General features: G+C 48.4%; 1 protein-coding gene across 1 annotated transcript in view; it reads left to right on the forward strand.

Moving 5' to 3' along the window:
- The window catches only part of Pcsk6 (proprotein convertase subtilisin/kexin type 6), a gene marked incomplete at its 5' end in the record, with an annotated part of 183,756 nt that overhangs the window by 83,062 nt on the left and 86,056 nt on the right, over positions 1-14,638 (forward strand). The window contains one exon of the mRNA XM_055623317.1: positions 10,721-10,893. Within this exon, the coding sequence (XP_055479292.1) occupies positions 10,721-10,893 (173 nt within the window). The remainder of the gene's footprint in view (positions 1-10,720; positions 10,894-14,638) is intronic.

The following is a 14,638-nucleotide window of genomic DNA, read 5'->3' on the forward strand; positions in this document are numbered from 1 at the left end:
AGCTCCTGGAAGGGTCTGGGGTGGGCTACCTGGTCTCAGGATGTCATCCCTTCACTCTCTCTGACCTACCATCATCTCTCACTTGATTCATCTCTGAATGACTCCTGTGCTTCTCCCTGCCCTGCCCGCAGGTAGGCAACTCTCCACAGGGATCCCAGCTGACCTAGTACTCCGGACCTTGAGGGTTTGAGCCCTGTGGAACTGCTCCCCTCTAAGATGACTTGAACCAGGGTGTTTTTTTTTTTCCTGCTACCCACATCTCATGTCTGTGCTCAGTTTCTCTGAACATCTTGCCTTCCTTTTCCAGAGTTTCTCTTTTGCTTCTCTTCTTTGCTTTAAGTCCTGGGGATTTCGAACCTGAGGAGCGGTAGGCTGTGTGTTCAGTTCACTTTCCCGCTCCAGTCCCCTTAGGATTTTTTAAATTATTTCAACACTGGCAGCCATTGCCGACTGCTGTTAGTTGTGGATGCTGCACCAGGCAGCGTCTGGTCCTCGGAAGGATTCTGGGGGTTAGTTGTTATGGACATTTTGCACCACCAGAAAATGAACTGAGCGGGGAGGTGACTTGCCACTTCCAGGGTTGTGCAGTTGCTGAGAGGCATAGCAAAGAGGAGAGCACGGGCCTGATGACCTGAAGGCTGAGGTCTTCTGCCTTTTTTATCCTCGCTCTCTCTAAAGCTGAAGCATGGCAGTGGCGGCCTGAGGTCGGCTGCCCCTGAGCCTAGTGGCTAGAAACAGAAGGGAGGTCCTCACATCGCGTGCAAGTACATTGTTGCTTACATTCCTTCGTCTTGCTCCTAGGCTGAAAAAAACGATAATGGGAACAGCATAGGAAGGAAGCGAGCAAGGGCAGCTGTCCTCTTTCTTTTTTAATATTAATTAATTATAGCTGTCCTCTTTCTAAGCCTCGGTGCTCGCTTCTCTCTCACTTGCTAAACTGGCCTGCCCGGAGACCTCCCCAGTTTGCTTGTTTGTTTAGCATTGTTGTTGTTGTTGTTGTTATGCTTCTTCCCTCTTGCTGCACCTGCTGTCAGTTGGCCTTGGTGTAGGGGACTTGGCTTCACCCTTCTAGCAGCAGTTTACCTACCCTTCCATACGCCCGCCTCAGGGCCCACCCCGAGCAGGTGTCTGCAGAATGCAAACGCCTCCCTCCCTCGGACTGTAGCTCTGAGGATGGGAGCCTGGCCAGCTTGCCAGATCCTCCTGGCTGCGCACCCCATGCATGCTCTCACACAGCGGTGCCCAACCTTCCTAATGCTGCCTCCCTTTAATACAGTTCCTCGTGAAGTGGTGATTCCCCCCAACTGTAAAAGTCTTTTCATTGCCACTCCTCAGATGTAATTTTGATACTGCTATGAATCGTAATGTAAACATCTGTGTTTTCCAGTGTTGACCCCTGTGAAAGGGTCATTCCACTCCCCAAAGGTGTCACGATCCATGAGAACTGCTGCTCTGATGAAAGCTCTCTGGGGACACAGAGATGTCGCCTGGGCCACAGTGATTTCACTGTCAGGAGTGCTCAGCAGTGTGGGGCTGAGCCTTTGACCTGTACTTCTCTTGCCTAAGAGGACTCAGATGTCTCCTGAGGAAATAGTGCTACCATGAGGCACCCAGTTCAGGGTCCCCTGCTTTAGAGAAACACCACTGCCTGGAAGGACTGGATTCCCTAGATTGCTCAGAAGCTGGTGGCTCAAGGGTACAGACCTGGAGAGGACCCCAGGGCCCTAGAGTTTGACCTGCACTTCGAAGCAGCATCCCCTGCTCAGCCTCCCTGACTATGTGCAGCTTCTGCTGTGTTTACTTGTCTTTGGGGAAGGAAAAGTAAACAGCAAAGAACAGATTTCTGTTGGTGTTTTTCCTCTATATTTTGATTGGGTAACTAAATCATGTTGGTTTTTTTTTCCCCTTTCACAAACATGAAAATGTTAAGTACATAACAACTAAATTAATCTGTGCCCATAAATTGGTTAATTATGTTAATTTCGAGTCATAGAACTCACTCTCATTAGCGCCTCCATTAAGCAGTTCAGGCTTGTGAGCATTTTAAGGGAACCAGTTAAGCTCCAGATTAATCTTCAAAGCAGAAGGATTTAAAATTCGAGGGAGGCTTGGGAGATTTGGTGAATGTGGGAGCCAGTGCTGTCAAAGAAGAGGGGTGCCCACTCCCCACATTCTTGTCTAAAATGCCTGCCTGCTGGGCCTGAAAATTCCTAGGCATAGCAGGAGGCTCCTGGGAAGGAGCTGCAGAGAAACCCTAGTGGCCACACCCTCCCCAGGCAGCTCTGTTGCAAGCACACCCCTCTATAGGATAGGTCAGGCTGGCTCCAGATACCAAGGGTTGCCCAGGTCAGAGTTCCCCAGACAATCCCCCAATCGCTGAGAAGTCGGTTCATTCCTGGTGACCCTGGGAACCACAGACTAAAAAGGAGACTCCAGCAGCGCTTCAGGCTTACTGACCAGCCCCAGGTACCTCCCTTCTTCAGAGGCTGGCTTAGAGCATAAATTGGCTTTCTCTGTCCCAGCCACACACCATCTTGGGGGTTAGTTGCTATCCTTGCCTGGCGTGTAGATAATGTGGGTGTCCTGTGTGAGTCGAGCCTGCTGTCTGCTCTGTGTCCAACGCTTTCAGAACTTGCTGAATTCCTAAGTCTCTAGAAAATTCACTTCTGATCCTAGCCCCATTCCCCACGGTTGGGAGACTGTGAGAGAGTCAGTGCCGACAGCAGCTCCCTGTGGGTCATGACCCCTTTGGGGGTTGCATGTCAGATACTTACATAACAGTAGCAAAATCAGAGTTATGAAGTAGCAGCGGAGTAATGGTTGGGGGTTCACCACAACATGAGGGACTGTATTAAAGGGTCTCAGCATCAGGAAGGTTGAGAACCACTGCTCTCGACAATAGCTATGACTTTCCTACCCTTCTGTTTTTCTTTGAGACATCAAGAGGACCCAATGATGAAAGCGGAGTATGGTTTTCCTTATTCCTTAGGTTTGGCAGGGCCATCTGATGAGCAGATGACTGCCACTGATTGAAAAGGTAGCTTGTGACTCACAGCTCCCAAAAGGACAGGCCACATCACACCATGCCAGGCCTCCTGGGGAAGCACGAAGGATGGTCAGAAGCAAGGGGAAGTGGAGGATTCATTGCAGTGTTCATGGGGAAGGCAGGCGAGGCCCGCAGAGCAGTCTTGGCACTGCAAGTAGCAGGACTACTTTAGATGACTTCAGCAGCATAGCGACTGTCCCTAGTCATCAGCTAACTGCCCACTCCCCTGGAGTGCTGGCCAAGTTGTGAGGATCCAGCAGAGGAGGTTACGGGTAGAGACTGTGCATTGCTTGCTCTCCATGTGAAAGATATGCTTTTGCATGTGAGTTATTCACCATGTCTCGAAGTTAGCCAAGGCTGACGAGGGAAGTCTCTTCGTGGTTAAGACCCCCAAGTGTCCAAATATCAGAAGGCTCAGTGGACATGAGAACCTGCTCCATGGGAGCCTCATCTTGTTGGCTCAGGCATGAAGCCCACGGGTATACACACGTGGCTGCAGCTGCCTCTGACTGGGAAGAGAGGGAATGCTCTGTTATGAGATCAGGAATAGCATGGGAGGCTAAGAGAGGCCTGGCTTCCTGGTGATCCAGCATGGCCTCCATGGGATGGGGCAATGGCAGGCTGGAGGTGTGTCTTGACAGCGCTGGAGACCTCAGCTCTCGGGATCCTGGAAAAAGGCGGTCAGGTGGGACCGGTTTAGAGATTAAAGGACTCTGAGGAGATTGTGAGACGTAATGGTTTTGCAGATTTGTGGACACTGAGAAATGTTTGTTTTTATTTTATGTATATGAGTGTTTTGCCTGAATGTATGTAATATGTGCACTGTGTGTGTGCTCATGGCAGATAGAAAAGGGCATCAGACCCTCTATAAGTGGAATTACAGGCACTTGTGGGCCAGCATGTGGGTACTGGGAACCGAACCCCGGTTGTCTGAGAGGGCAGCCAGTGCTCTCAACTGCTGGGCCATCTTTCCAGTCCCATTTGTGGCCTTTTTAACAACTGTTGAAACCTTTCATGCATGGCTGCCCCTGGAATAGAATGAACTATGGGTTTGCTGGCAAACATGAACAAACAAACATTTCTCGGTGGATTTACTGAGACAAACTCAGGATTAATGAGTTGGATCTGTTGAGGACGACTATCTGTCACGCTCCGGAAGCTGCAATCTCATTTTCCTTGCCGCTGTTCATTGCTCTTGCATCGTCACTCATTTGCTAAAGGCGAAATACATTACTGCTCAATAAACAAAAGTGACCCCAGCATGGCAGCTCCCCTGCCTTCCTCCAGACATTAACAGGCAGGCAAGATGGCTGACTTCTATGGGATGTGTGTGTGTGTGTGTGTGTGTGTTTTCTAGCTTCCTTTTCATGTTGCGCTCCCTCAGGAAACAGTGTTAAGGGCAAATATTACATCTTGTGCTCTTAATACAGCCAACAGCATGATGCTGTGTTTGCCTTGCCTGTTGTTCAAAAAGTCCCAATACAAATCAGAAACAGGGAGGAAGCATGGATCCCTATGAGAAAACCAGTGTTTTCTTTCAACTTTTACTAGGAGACTTCTAAAATCATTGATTTCAGCCCAGTTCTCCCAGGGCATTTAAACTATTAGGTTTAGGCAATAAAACTAATAGGAACTAATAGGACTGTGTGCGTTATTGAAAGGAGCCCGCCAGCCCAGCGCTCCCTAGGATGGACTGGTAGGAGCTCCTGGGATTATCTTGTGGAGAGTGAGTCCCAGTAGCACTCTTTTTCCCCTCAGACACACACTCACCAGGTTCAACCACCTTATCGGTCTACTCCTCCACCTGGAACCCACAGACTCGCAGTCAGAGTGGATGGGTCAACCGTGTTTACCACGCAGTCATGTGCCCTCGCCGCGCCCACAGGAAAGCAACCCAGAAGTAAGCTAATGACAGGAGTTAATGTACCATCCGAGTGATTTGTCCAGATTAGTTTTGTCCCCAGAAAAATGAGCCTTTCTTTCTTTCTTTTATTTTTTTTTTTCATTAGAGAAAAGGTGGCTGTTTTGTTTTGTTTTTCCCTCATTGGCATTTGCAGAGAGCCATTCATATTTGAAGCTAAGTTGGAACAGCAGGTTTCTACTGAAAATATTTACCTTTTTCTGTTGGCAACTGCCGGTGCTGGGGAAATAGATACATTGTTAAAATCTCAGTCAGTACTCAACACTTGCTTGTCACAAGCCAGTCGGCCCTCTTCAAGATGGAGAGCCTTGTGAGGGCTGTTGAGGCTCACTCTGCTTGTATGTTTTTACATATTTGGGGATGTCTCCTGGCATCCCATTCTTCTCATTTAGAAACAGGAACCTCATCATCCATAACTGGTTTGAAAAGTCTTAGAACAGTAGGCTCAATTTCAGCACTAGAACCACACAATTGGCTTTGGCCACTCATGTTTCCAGCGAGGAGCTCTCTTGCCCCTTCTGCTGCTAACTCTAAAAGCATAAGAAATACTGCTGCAGATTAAGCATCTTCCCTAGGGTCCTCCTCATTGTTTAGCTTCTTTGAGGCTATAGATTTTAGTATGTTTATCCTATATCATATGGCTAATATCCACTTATAAGTGAGTATATACCATGTGTGTCTTTCTGCTTCTGGGTTACCTCACTCAAGATGATCTTTTCTCCTTCCCGCCATTTGCTTGCAAATTTTATGGTTTCCTTGTTTTTAATTGCTGAGTAGTATTCCACTGTGTAAATGTACCACAATTTCTGTATCCATTCTTCCATCGAGGGACATCTGGGTTGTTTCCAGATTCTGGCTATTACAAATAGAGCTGCTATGAATATGGTTGAGCAAATGTCCTTATTGAATGGTGGGGCATCTTTTGGGTATATGCCTAGAGGCAGTATAGTTGGATCCTGAGGTAGCAGTATTCCTAATTTTTTCAGGAAGTGCCAGATTGATTTCCAAAGTGGTTGTACATTCCCACCAGCATTAATCCTCATTCAGAAGGGCAAACAGGATAGACACTAGAAGTAGGAGAAGACAAAGAACAGGACAGGAACCTTCCACAGAGGAAATCTGAAAGACTCTACCCACCAGGGTATCGAAGGAGATACTGAGACTCATAGCCAAATATTGGGCAGAATGCTGGAATCCTTATGGAAGAAGAGGGAGACAGAAAGACCTGGAGGGGACAGGAACTCCACAAGGAGAGCAACAGAGCCAAAATACCTTGGCCCAGGGGGGGTCTGCAGAGACCAATACTCCAACTAAGGACCATGCATGGAGAGGACCTAGACCCCTGTTCAAAAGAAGCCCATTGGCTGCTCAGTTTCCAAGTGGTTTCCCTAGTAAGGGGTACAGGGGCTTTCTTTGACATGAACTCAGTGGCTGGCTCTCTGATCAAACCCCTGGAGGGGTGCAGCCTTGCCGGGCCACAGAGAAAGATGATGCAGCCATCTTGATGAGACCTGATAAGCTAAGGTCAGATAGAAGGGAAGGAGATCCTCCCCTATCAGGGGACTAGGGGAAGGGCATAGAGGGAGAAGAGGGAGGTTAGGTGGGACTGGAAGGAGACAAGGGAGGGGGCTGCAGTGGGGATAAAAGTGAATAAATTGTAATAAATAAATATATAAATAGAATTAAAAGGAAACAGTGCTGTATTTATGGAGCAGCACTGAGAACCGGGATGTATTGGTCTGTTTCCCACTGCTATAACAAAAAGTCTGAGGCTGGATAACTTGCAAGCAGGTGTTTTCTTTAGCTCCCGGTTTTGGAGGCTTGCAGTTCAAGCAGCACAGTGCTGACTCTGGCAGGGTTTCCATGGTGGCAGATAGAATCACAGCAGGAGCATTTGCGAGAAGAGACTGCAGGATGACATAGAAGATGGAGAACAACTTGTCAGTAGTCTTCCTCCTTTATAACAGTCTCCTCTCTTGAAGGGTAAGCAGGGTCTCACAGACCTTCTTTAGTCCATACTGAAGGGAGGTGCCTACAGTGCACTCAGGAAGCTGACTGCCTCCCAGCAGGTGCCACTGTGTCTCTGTAGCACCATCCTGGGACCAAGATCCCAGCACATAAACTCTTCAAGGATGCCCTCAAGCCATGTCTAAGCCACCATGGGCAAGGGATTCAGCTTGAGTCTTCATTAGTCTTCTCAGTGGTAAATACTGTAGAAAATAGGGATCAGAGAGGCTGGGTCCATGCCCATGGTCACACAGATCTGACATATTAGGATTCTTTGACCCAGGCTGTCTCCCCACTGCAAGCTGCCTTTGCCTGTGTTCACTGCTAACTCTAACACTGTAATGGCTGAGTGAGTCATAGCACCCTGGGCCCAGCATTGCTTAAACAGGCATGGAACTAAGAAGTGCTGGGCATGCACACTGGAGCCTGGGGAAGGATGGTGCCACATGGCTATCTTAGGTTCTTCTACTCAGAACCCCAAAAGGAGAAAATACAAGGAGCCAGTTTCATAGTGCATGTGCAGTGTTTTAAGTCCCTATATGTGGCTGGCCATGGCGTTTCCCTGGGCACCCGGAAGCCAGGTAGCAGAGGTGATAATGAGTGGAAGAAGCAGATGGAGAGCCAAGGAGAAGAGAGACGGTGCTGAGATGAAGTCCATCTGTGTTGCTCAGTTTGGAGGCCATTAAGCTTTAATGCGAAGGCTCTCCTGTGACTCTCCTGATCCTCTTTGTTGCCTGGGCCTACCTGCTGAATCCTTCCACGGCACTACTATTGGACTTCTGATGTCCTTGACCCCTGGACCTTGCTCTTGTTTTTTATTTTCAGTAAGTCTTCCTGACAATGACTTTGAGTAGAATTCCCACACCTTCATAGCACGTCTTTGCAAGTTAAGCCTGGCATCCCACTCAGAATAAGGCCAGGCTCCTGTGCCCCAGAGCAGCCCTCCTGCCCTTATTGCATTGCTAACTACACTGTACAGATTCCCACGATGATCCTCCACAATGACGCCTGCAGTGACCCTCTTGCTTATGACCTGCGATCTTCGGGGTAGCTGTTATAGGGAAAACCTTAGAGCAGCAGTCCTCCCCTCTCTCCCAAATCCACTGCTCCTCCGTATCTCCTCAGAAAAGCTCAGGCCTCCCAGTGGTATCAACCGAACATGACATGACAAGTTACAATAAGTTTAGGCACAAACAGTCATATCAAGGCAGAACGAGGCAACCCAGTAGGAGGAAAATGGTCCCATGAGCAGGCAAATGAATCAGACACACCTGTTCCCACTGTCAGGAGTCCCACAAAAACCCCAAGCCAAACAACCATAACATATATGCGGAGGGCCTGGTGCAGACCCATGCAGGCTCCTTAGAGGCTGCTTTGGTCTCTGTGAGCCCTGTGAGCCCTGCTTCATTGATTCTGTGGGCTGTGTTGTCCCGGTGTTAGAAGAACTTGAACGTTAAATACTGGTTAAAGAGAAGAATGACTAAAGCTTCCGATTCCTCATAGGGAAGAAAGTCTCACCTGGTAAATGATAAAGTACATCTAGTCGTTTGTAACCCATGTGCTACTAAGTAAGAAGGTATCCGTGTGCTACTAAGTAAGAAGAAAACTGGAGGCGTATATTAAGGTTCTGGGCCAGTCATCAGAAGCGAGGTGACAGCAGGCTGCCCTGTGTGCACAGTGAAGTAGGACTGGGGTTTAGTTCACACGAGGTGGCTGTCCCCGTGACAGGGGGAAGGTCTCCGCTCCTGCTTGAGTTGGGAACTATCTCCTGACCCCAGGGTGAAGCACCACAGTAGACCGTCCGGTGTCCAAGGACCTAGCTCCAGAGCCCACAGAGATACCACAGTGCTTGGGCTAACGTCGATTATATGAAATGGTCTAGCATTTGCACAGGGCCTACGCACATCCTCCTGTAGATGTGAAATCCTCTCTAGATGTTGCATAATATACAGTTCCATATAAATGCCATACATAGTTGTTTATTGTTTAGGAAATAGTTATAAGAGAAAAGTCTATCCCAGTACAGTACAGAAACAGTTGGGTTTGGGGGTGCCAAGAGGGGAGGCAAGCTCCCAAGTCTTTCAGCTGTTTTGGGTTGAATCTATGAGTACAGAACTCATGGACATAGAGAGCTGACTCATCTGCCTAGCTATGAGTGAATGTCTGTTAGAGTCAGTGTCAGTTCTTGAAGATCCCCTATGTAGGTCCAATAGAGCTGAGGCCCAGGGTCCTTCCATAAGGCAGGCCCCTGAGGAAGAGCCGCCTGGGCCTGCTGTGTGTGGGGCCAGAGTGCCTGAGCATTAATAACCATGCCTTGGAAATGTCCTTAATCACACAGGAAAGTGTGCCTCATAAAGTTCAGTTTAAAAAAAAAAAAAAAAAAGATTTGGGATGCGAGTGTATGTTCAGGCAAAGGAAAATATTAGAAGAAAGTGACCCACGTGCCATCGTAGGTTTCTGTGTTTGTTTATGCTTCATCAAAGAGTGTGAGGTTTGCTCCTCTATTCAGTCTTAAGTAGTTCTATGATATAGAATATGTTTCCATGACAGGCATGACCATCAGACATGCAGAGCTAGGTCCAAGAGGCTCTGGAGACTCTTGGGAAAGTGTTGCAGGTGGTTGGGGTCTGGGTCAGGTGTTTCTTTGCCTCTTGTTCAAGAATGAAATAAAAGCCCACCCAGACTGCAAAAACAAAGCCTATATAGTACAAATTAGAAATGGATACAGTATCAAGACTGACAGTGGCCATATCAGTGGTGGCAGTCAAGAGTGCCAATTATTTGGGGGGGGTACCTCTTATGGGGTTCAAGAGAAGAAAGCGTTGATTGATAAGGGTGTAAGGGGTGCTTCTCTATTTGATTGGCAGGCTTACCTAGGCCTTTGCTCTCTGCACATTAATCATATACACTCTTGATTATGCATAGGTATAACATGGTAAGTAGAAAATTCTTCTTTAAAGTTCACTTAAGGAATTAGTTTTGTCTGACTGCATGTGTACCCCCAACCAGTTCAGTTTACATGGGCCTTTCTACCCCCAGAAAAGAATATGTTAGAAATGTGTTTAATAGAAACTATACAGTTTGATGGTCATTAAGATACCATACCAAAAGTTGGGGAGGAAGGGGTTTATTTCTCAAGGATCTCCATCACTGAGGGAAGTCAGGGAAGAAACTTAAGCAGAGCAGGAACCTGGAAACAGGAACTGAAGCAGAGGCCATGGCTTCATGGATGCTCAGGGGCTGGCTTGCTCAGCCTGCTTTCTGATACACCCCAGGACCACCTGCGCAGGTGGGCTCCCCAGCGTCAATCACCAATCAAGAAAATGCCCCACGGGCTTGTCCTTAGGCCAGTCTGATGGGGGGCATTGGTTTCCTCTTCCAAAATGACTAAAGCTTCTGTCAAATTGACATAAAACTAGCCAGCACAGCCAGGCAGTGGTGGCACAAACCTTTAACCCCAGCACTTGGGAGGCAGAGGCAAGGGGATCTCTGAGTTCCTTCAAGGCCAGCCTGGTCTACAGAGTGAGTTTGAGGACAACCAGGTCTACACAGAGAAACCCTTTCTTTAAAAACCCAAACCAAACAAACTAGACAGCACAAACACCTTCTGGGAGCCTAGTGACCATGGTGTCCTGGTACAAGCTTCCTGAGGCTCTTGGGCTTTGCAGGCTTCCTGGTCCCGGGGTAGCATCATTGGATGCTCAGAATTCTCTGTGCTGACAGTGAGCCTCCCCTTGTGCTTGCAGGCATTCGGATGCTGGACGGCGATGTGACTGATGTGGTTGAGGCCAAGTCCCTGGGCATCAGACCCAACTACATTGACATTTACAGTGCCAGCTGGGGACCAGATGATGATGGGAAGACAGTGGACGGGCCTGGCCGTCTGGCTAAACAGGCTTTCGAGTACGGCATTAAAAAGGTGTGAGTAACTCAGGGCTACAGGGGAGGACCCTGTAGCAACCACACATTTTAAACATTTAAATATCGAAGTGACACCAGCCATGACCTGAAACAAGACTGGCAGGAAAGCCCTGAAGTGCCAGAATGAAGAAGTCTCTTAGGGGCTCTGGAAAACTGTATACCAGCTCAGGTGGTCTAGGGAGAGCCAGCCTCCCACTCACTGTCCCCAGCCACTCCGTTGGAGGCTAAAGAGGCATAGATGGTGGGAGATGGCTCTGTCAGATCTCTTAGCCTGCTCCTTGGACTGTGCGGGTGAAATTCCGAGTGGATCTTTCTGTCTGTCGTGGCATATGCCTAATCCAAAGACTCACTGCAGCAGGGAGCTGTCGCCTGGACACCCCTGCCCTCACCACTACACACCCCAACAGTTACAGTTTCAGAGGACAGGGAGCATCCCAGAGAGTGACTACCCTGTGATCCTGGGAGGTTGGCAGGCTCCTTCCAGGAGGCCTACCCTTGAGTGTCACTGTAACACCAATTGTCAGTATAGTGAGCTGGTGGGGGACTCAGGGAAGATGAGGTTGGGAAGGGGTAGCGGAGATAAACCCATTTTTGCAAGCCAGGTGGCAAGACAGATATCCGGGTGAGGACAGTTTCTTTGTGTCGATGTGGTCAGCACCCAGGAGGCCCTCAGTGGCCCAGTAAGCCCCAGCCCATAATATAGGTTTGGCTAATGAATGCTGGCACGGGTGGGGTCCATCAGGAAGCCCAGGCATTTCTGATTCCTGTGGAAAACAGGAAAGGGAAGAGTAGAGAGATGGAGCCTATTTTACTATTTATATAATTTAAATATTTTTAAAGTTTTTATTATATTGTAACCCGTGCAGAGCAATTCAGATGCAGCTAGCAGTTAATACACCCAGAAGTACCAAAAGATCAATTTGTCTGTCTCCCTCTGCTCTGCAGTACTGGCCCAGAGAAAACAATCTCTCTCTCTCTCTCTCTCTCTCTCTCTCTCTCTCTCTTTCCTCCCTCCCTCGCTTTTTCTCCCTCCCCTCTGTCTCTCTCTTTCTCTCTATCTCTCTTTCTTTGTGTGTGTATGTGTGCCAGAGGCCAACATCAAGTTTTTTCAATTGTTCTTCACTTTATTTATTTTGTTTAAAGATTTTATTTTAATTTTACGTGTATGAGTGTTTTTCCTGTAAGCATTTGTGTGTGCCGCGTGTATGCCTAGTACCACAGAGACCAAAACAGGGCGTTGGATCCCATGGCTATGGAATTAGACACATCGTGAGCCTCAGTGTGGCCGCTGGGAACTAAACCTGGGCCTCTACAACAGCAGGAAGTGCTCTCAGCTGCTGACGCAGCTCTCCAGCCCTTGTTTGGTTTTGTTGTTGTTGTTGTTGTTGAGACGGTCTTACTATGTCATCCCTGGTTGGCTGGGAACTTGTTATGTTGAGCAAGCTGCCCTCAAACTTCGAGATCTACTCAGCCTCCCAAGTGCTGGGATTAAAGGCATGTATAACCACCTCTTCTGAGACACAGTCTGTCATTGGGCTCACTGAACTTGGAGCTTACTGAACTTGGTCTGGCTGGCCAGCAAGCCTGTCTCTGTCTCCCCAGCACTTGTATTACAAGTGTAGGCCATTGTACTAGCTTTTCCTTTTTCCTTTATTTTTATTTTATTTTTTACATGTGGCTTCTGGGAATTAAATGTGGGTCCTCTTGCTTGTATGGTAGGCATCTTACTGACTGAGCCATCTTTCCTGTCCCATCTGTCTTCAGGACTCTTTTTCCTGCCATTTGATTTCTCTCCTGGATGTACTGAGTTGGTTGCTGTGTGTTCCCTTTCATATGGCAACAAGAGTTTTTGCCATAAAACATCGTGTTTTGCCACCTCCAACCACTGAATCCCTGGAGTGAATCCCTGCCTTCATTTATTGCAACTTCTCAGTTCAGGAGTGTACTGCTGTCTTCGCCTCCTACTAGGCACATCTAGCCTGCACACCCCCACGGTGCTAGGAAATCCATCCTTTTTCAGGGCCCTCTCACCCAGAGCCACGATGACTGAGAAACCAGAAGCAGGGGCTCAGAGGTGGGGGTGTTGTCCAACTGTCAGAGAAAGAGAAGAGAAGAGATGCATAGTACAGACAGACACACCACAAGACCTGTGCTCAGACGTGGAACACAGGCCATTTTAACTCCACCACTCCAGCAGCACACAGAGGCAGCTTCTATTGTTCTGCTGAGCACCTGAGCTTATCCGTGTGCTGGGACACGTGCTGGGCTAGGAGAGCGCTGGCAGATTCAGGCATGACCAAATAAGCCACCGCCCGCCAGGGATTGCTGAATAAATAAATCACTTGTTTCCATGACTCAACTCCCCTCCCACCGTTAGATCACTCAGATCTCAGACCCGATGACAAGTGAAACATCCTAAAACTTAAACTGAGCTGTGGCTTCGGAGAGGCTGCCTTAAGTTGGAGGTCACGTTCTTCTGCACAAAAGATACTGATCGGAATGGTGCTAATGCCGAACATCTGGAGTCCCTACGAGATGCTGTCTAAAGATGTGGCTCAGAGCTCTGCTTCTGGGAGAGAAGGAGATGCCTGTTTCCAATGGGTCACTTGTAGTGTGTCTAGGTTTGAGTGTGGAAGTTTACACAAGTTGGAACTACAAGAAAAGGGAACTCGGCATTCTGAACTCTGAGCAGCAGCCGCTTCGTCAGGTTGTCCGGGTAACGGGTGTGTGTAAAGGGAACTATGTAGCCCCCCTCGTTCTTGTCTTGCTTTCTGAAAATATATAGGCCATTTAAGTTTTAGTCATTCTGAAGTGACGTATGTTACACAGACCTCTTAAATTGCAGCTGTCTAAAGATGCCAGGGAGAATGCTCCCAGAACTATGATGACCCCCCAACCAAAGACATGGCCCCCATCTGTTACTCCTCCATGCCACCCTGTTTGTAACCTATTATCTTTTTCTATAAAATGTGGCTTCATCTTCAGTAGATGGTGTGCTGGGGTGGCAGGAGGCTTCAGAAGCCATTATCGGGTATGCGGATCTATAGAATGCCAGGCCTTATGAAGCTACATTCCTCCCCTGACTTTTCACTCGGAAAGGGGGTTGCACACTGTGATAAAGAACAAAACTGCCCTTGTCCAGATGGCTAGGGTTCACCATCCCTCAGGAGGGCACGCCTGACAGCCTCTGTCCCCGGGGAGGACACCAGTGCAGTTTGATAGAGTTTAGGTTGTAGCTTTTCTGAACAGAAATGAACATATTCTCCCCAGCATCCGTGCAGACATGAGATGTGGAAAGTGGACTTAAAACCCCCACGGACAGCAAAGATCTCTCTCTGCAGCCCAGAACTAGCCATGCTCCCCGCCTCCCTCCGTATTCTGTCTAGAAAAGCACAGTAAGACAAGAAAGACGCCAGTGATACCGTGGTGCCTGTGGGAAGCTAAATGGTCAAGCAGTAAACGCCCTGTGTCAGGTGGAAAGGCTAGGACCAGCAGCACCGTATGGGCTGAGAATTTTTAGGCATGCAGATTGCAGGTCAATCAGCATGGTGCTGCTGGGAGGTGGAGGAGCCTGGAGGAGTGGAGCCTAGTGGGAGAGCCGCAGGTCATTGCCACCACACCTTGAAGGAGACTGTGGCACTGAGCCCCCCACTCCCATGTGATAAATAGACTTCCTCTGCCGTGAGCCTCTAATAAGTCACCAAAGGCCACACCAATGAGAATGGGCAGTCATGGGTTGACAC

The sequence above is a fragment of the Psammomys obesus genome, unplaced genomic scaffold, assembly GCF_907164565.1.
Source record: "Psammomys obesus unplaced genomic scaffold, mPsaObe1.curated_primary_1811, whole genome shotgun sequence".
In the NCBI taxonomy this organism is placed as follows: domain Eukaryota; kingdom Metazoa; phylum Chordata; class Mammalia; order Rodentia; family Muridae; genus Psammomys; species Psammomys obesus.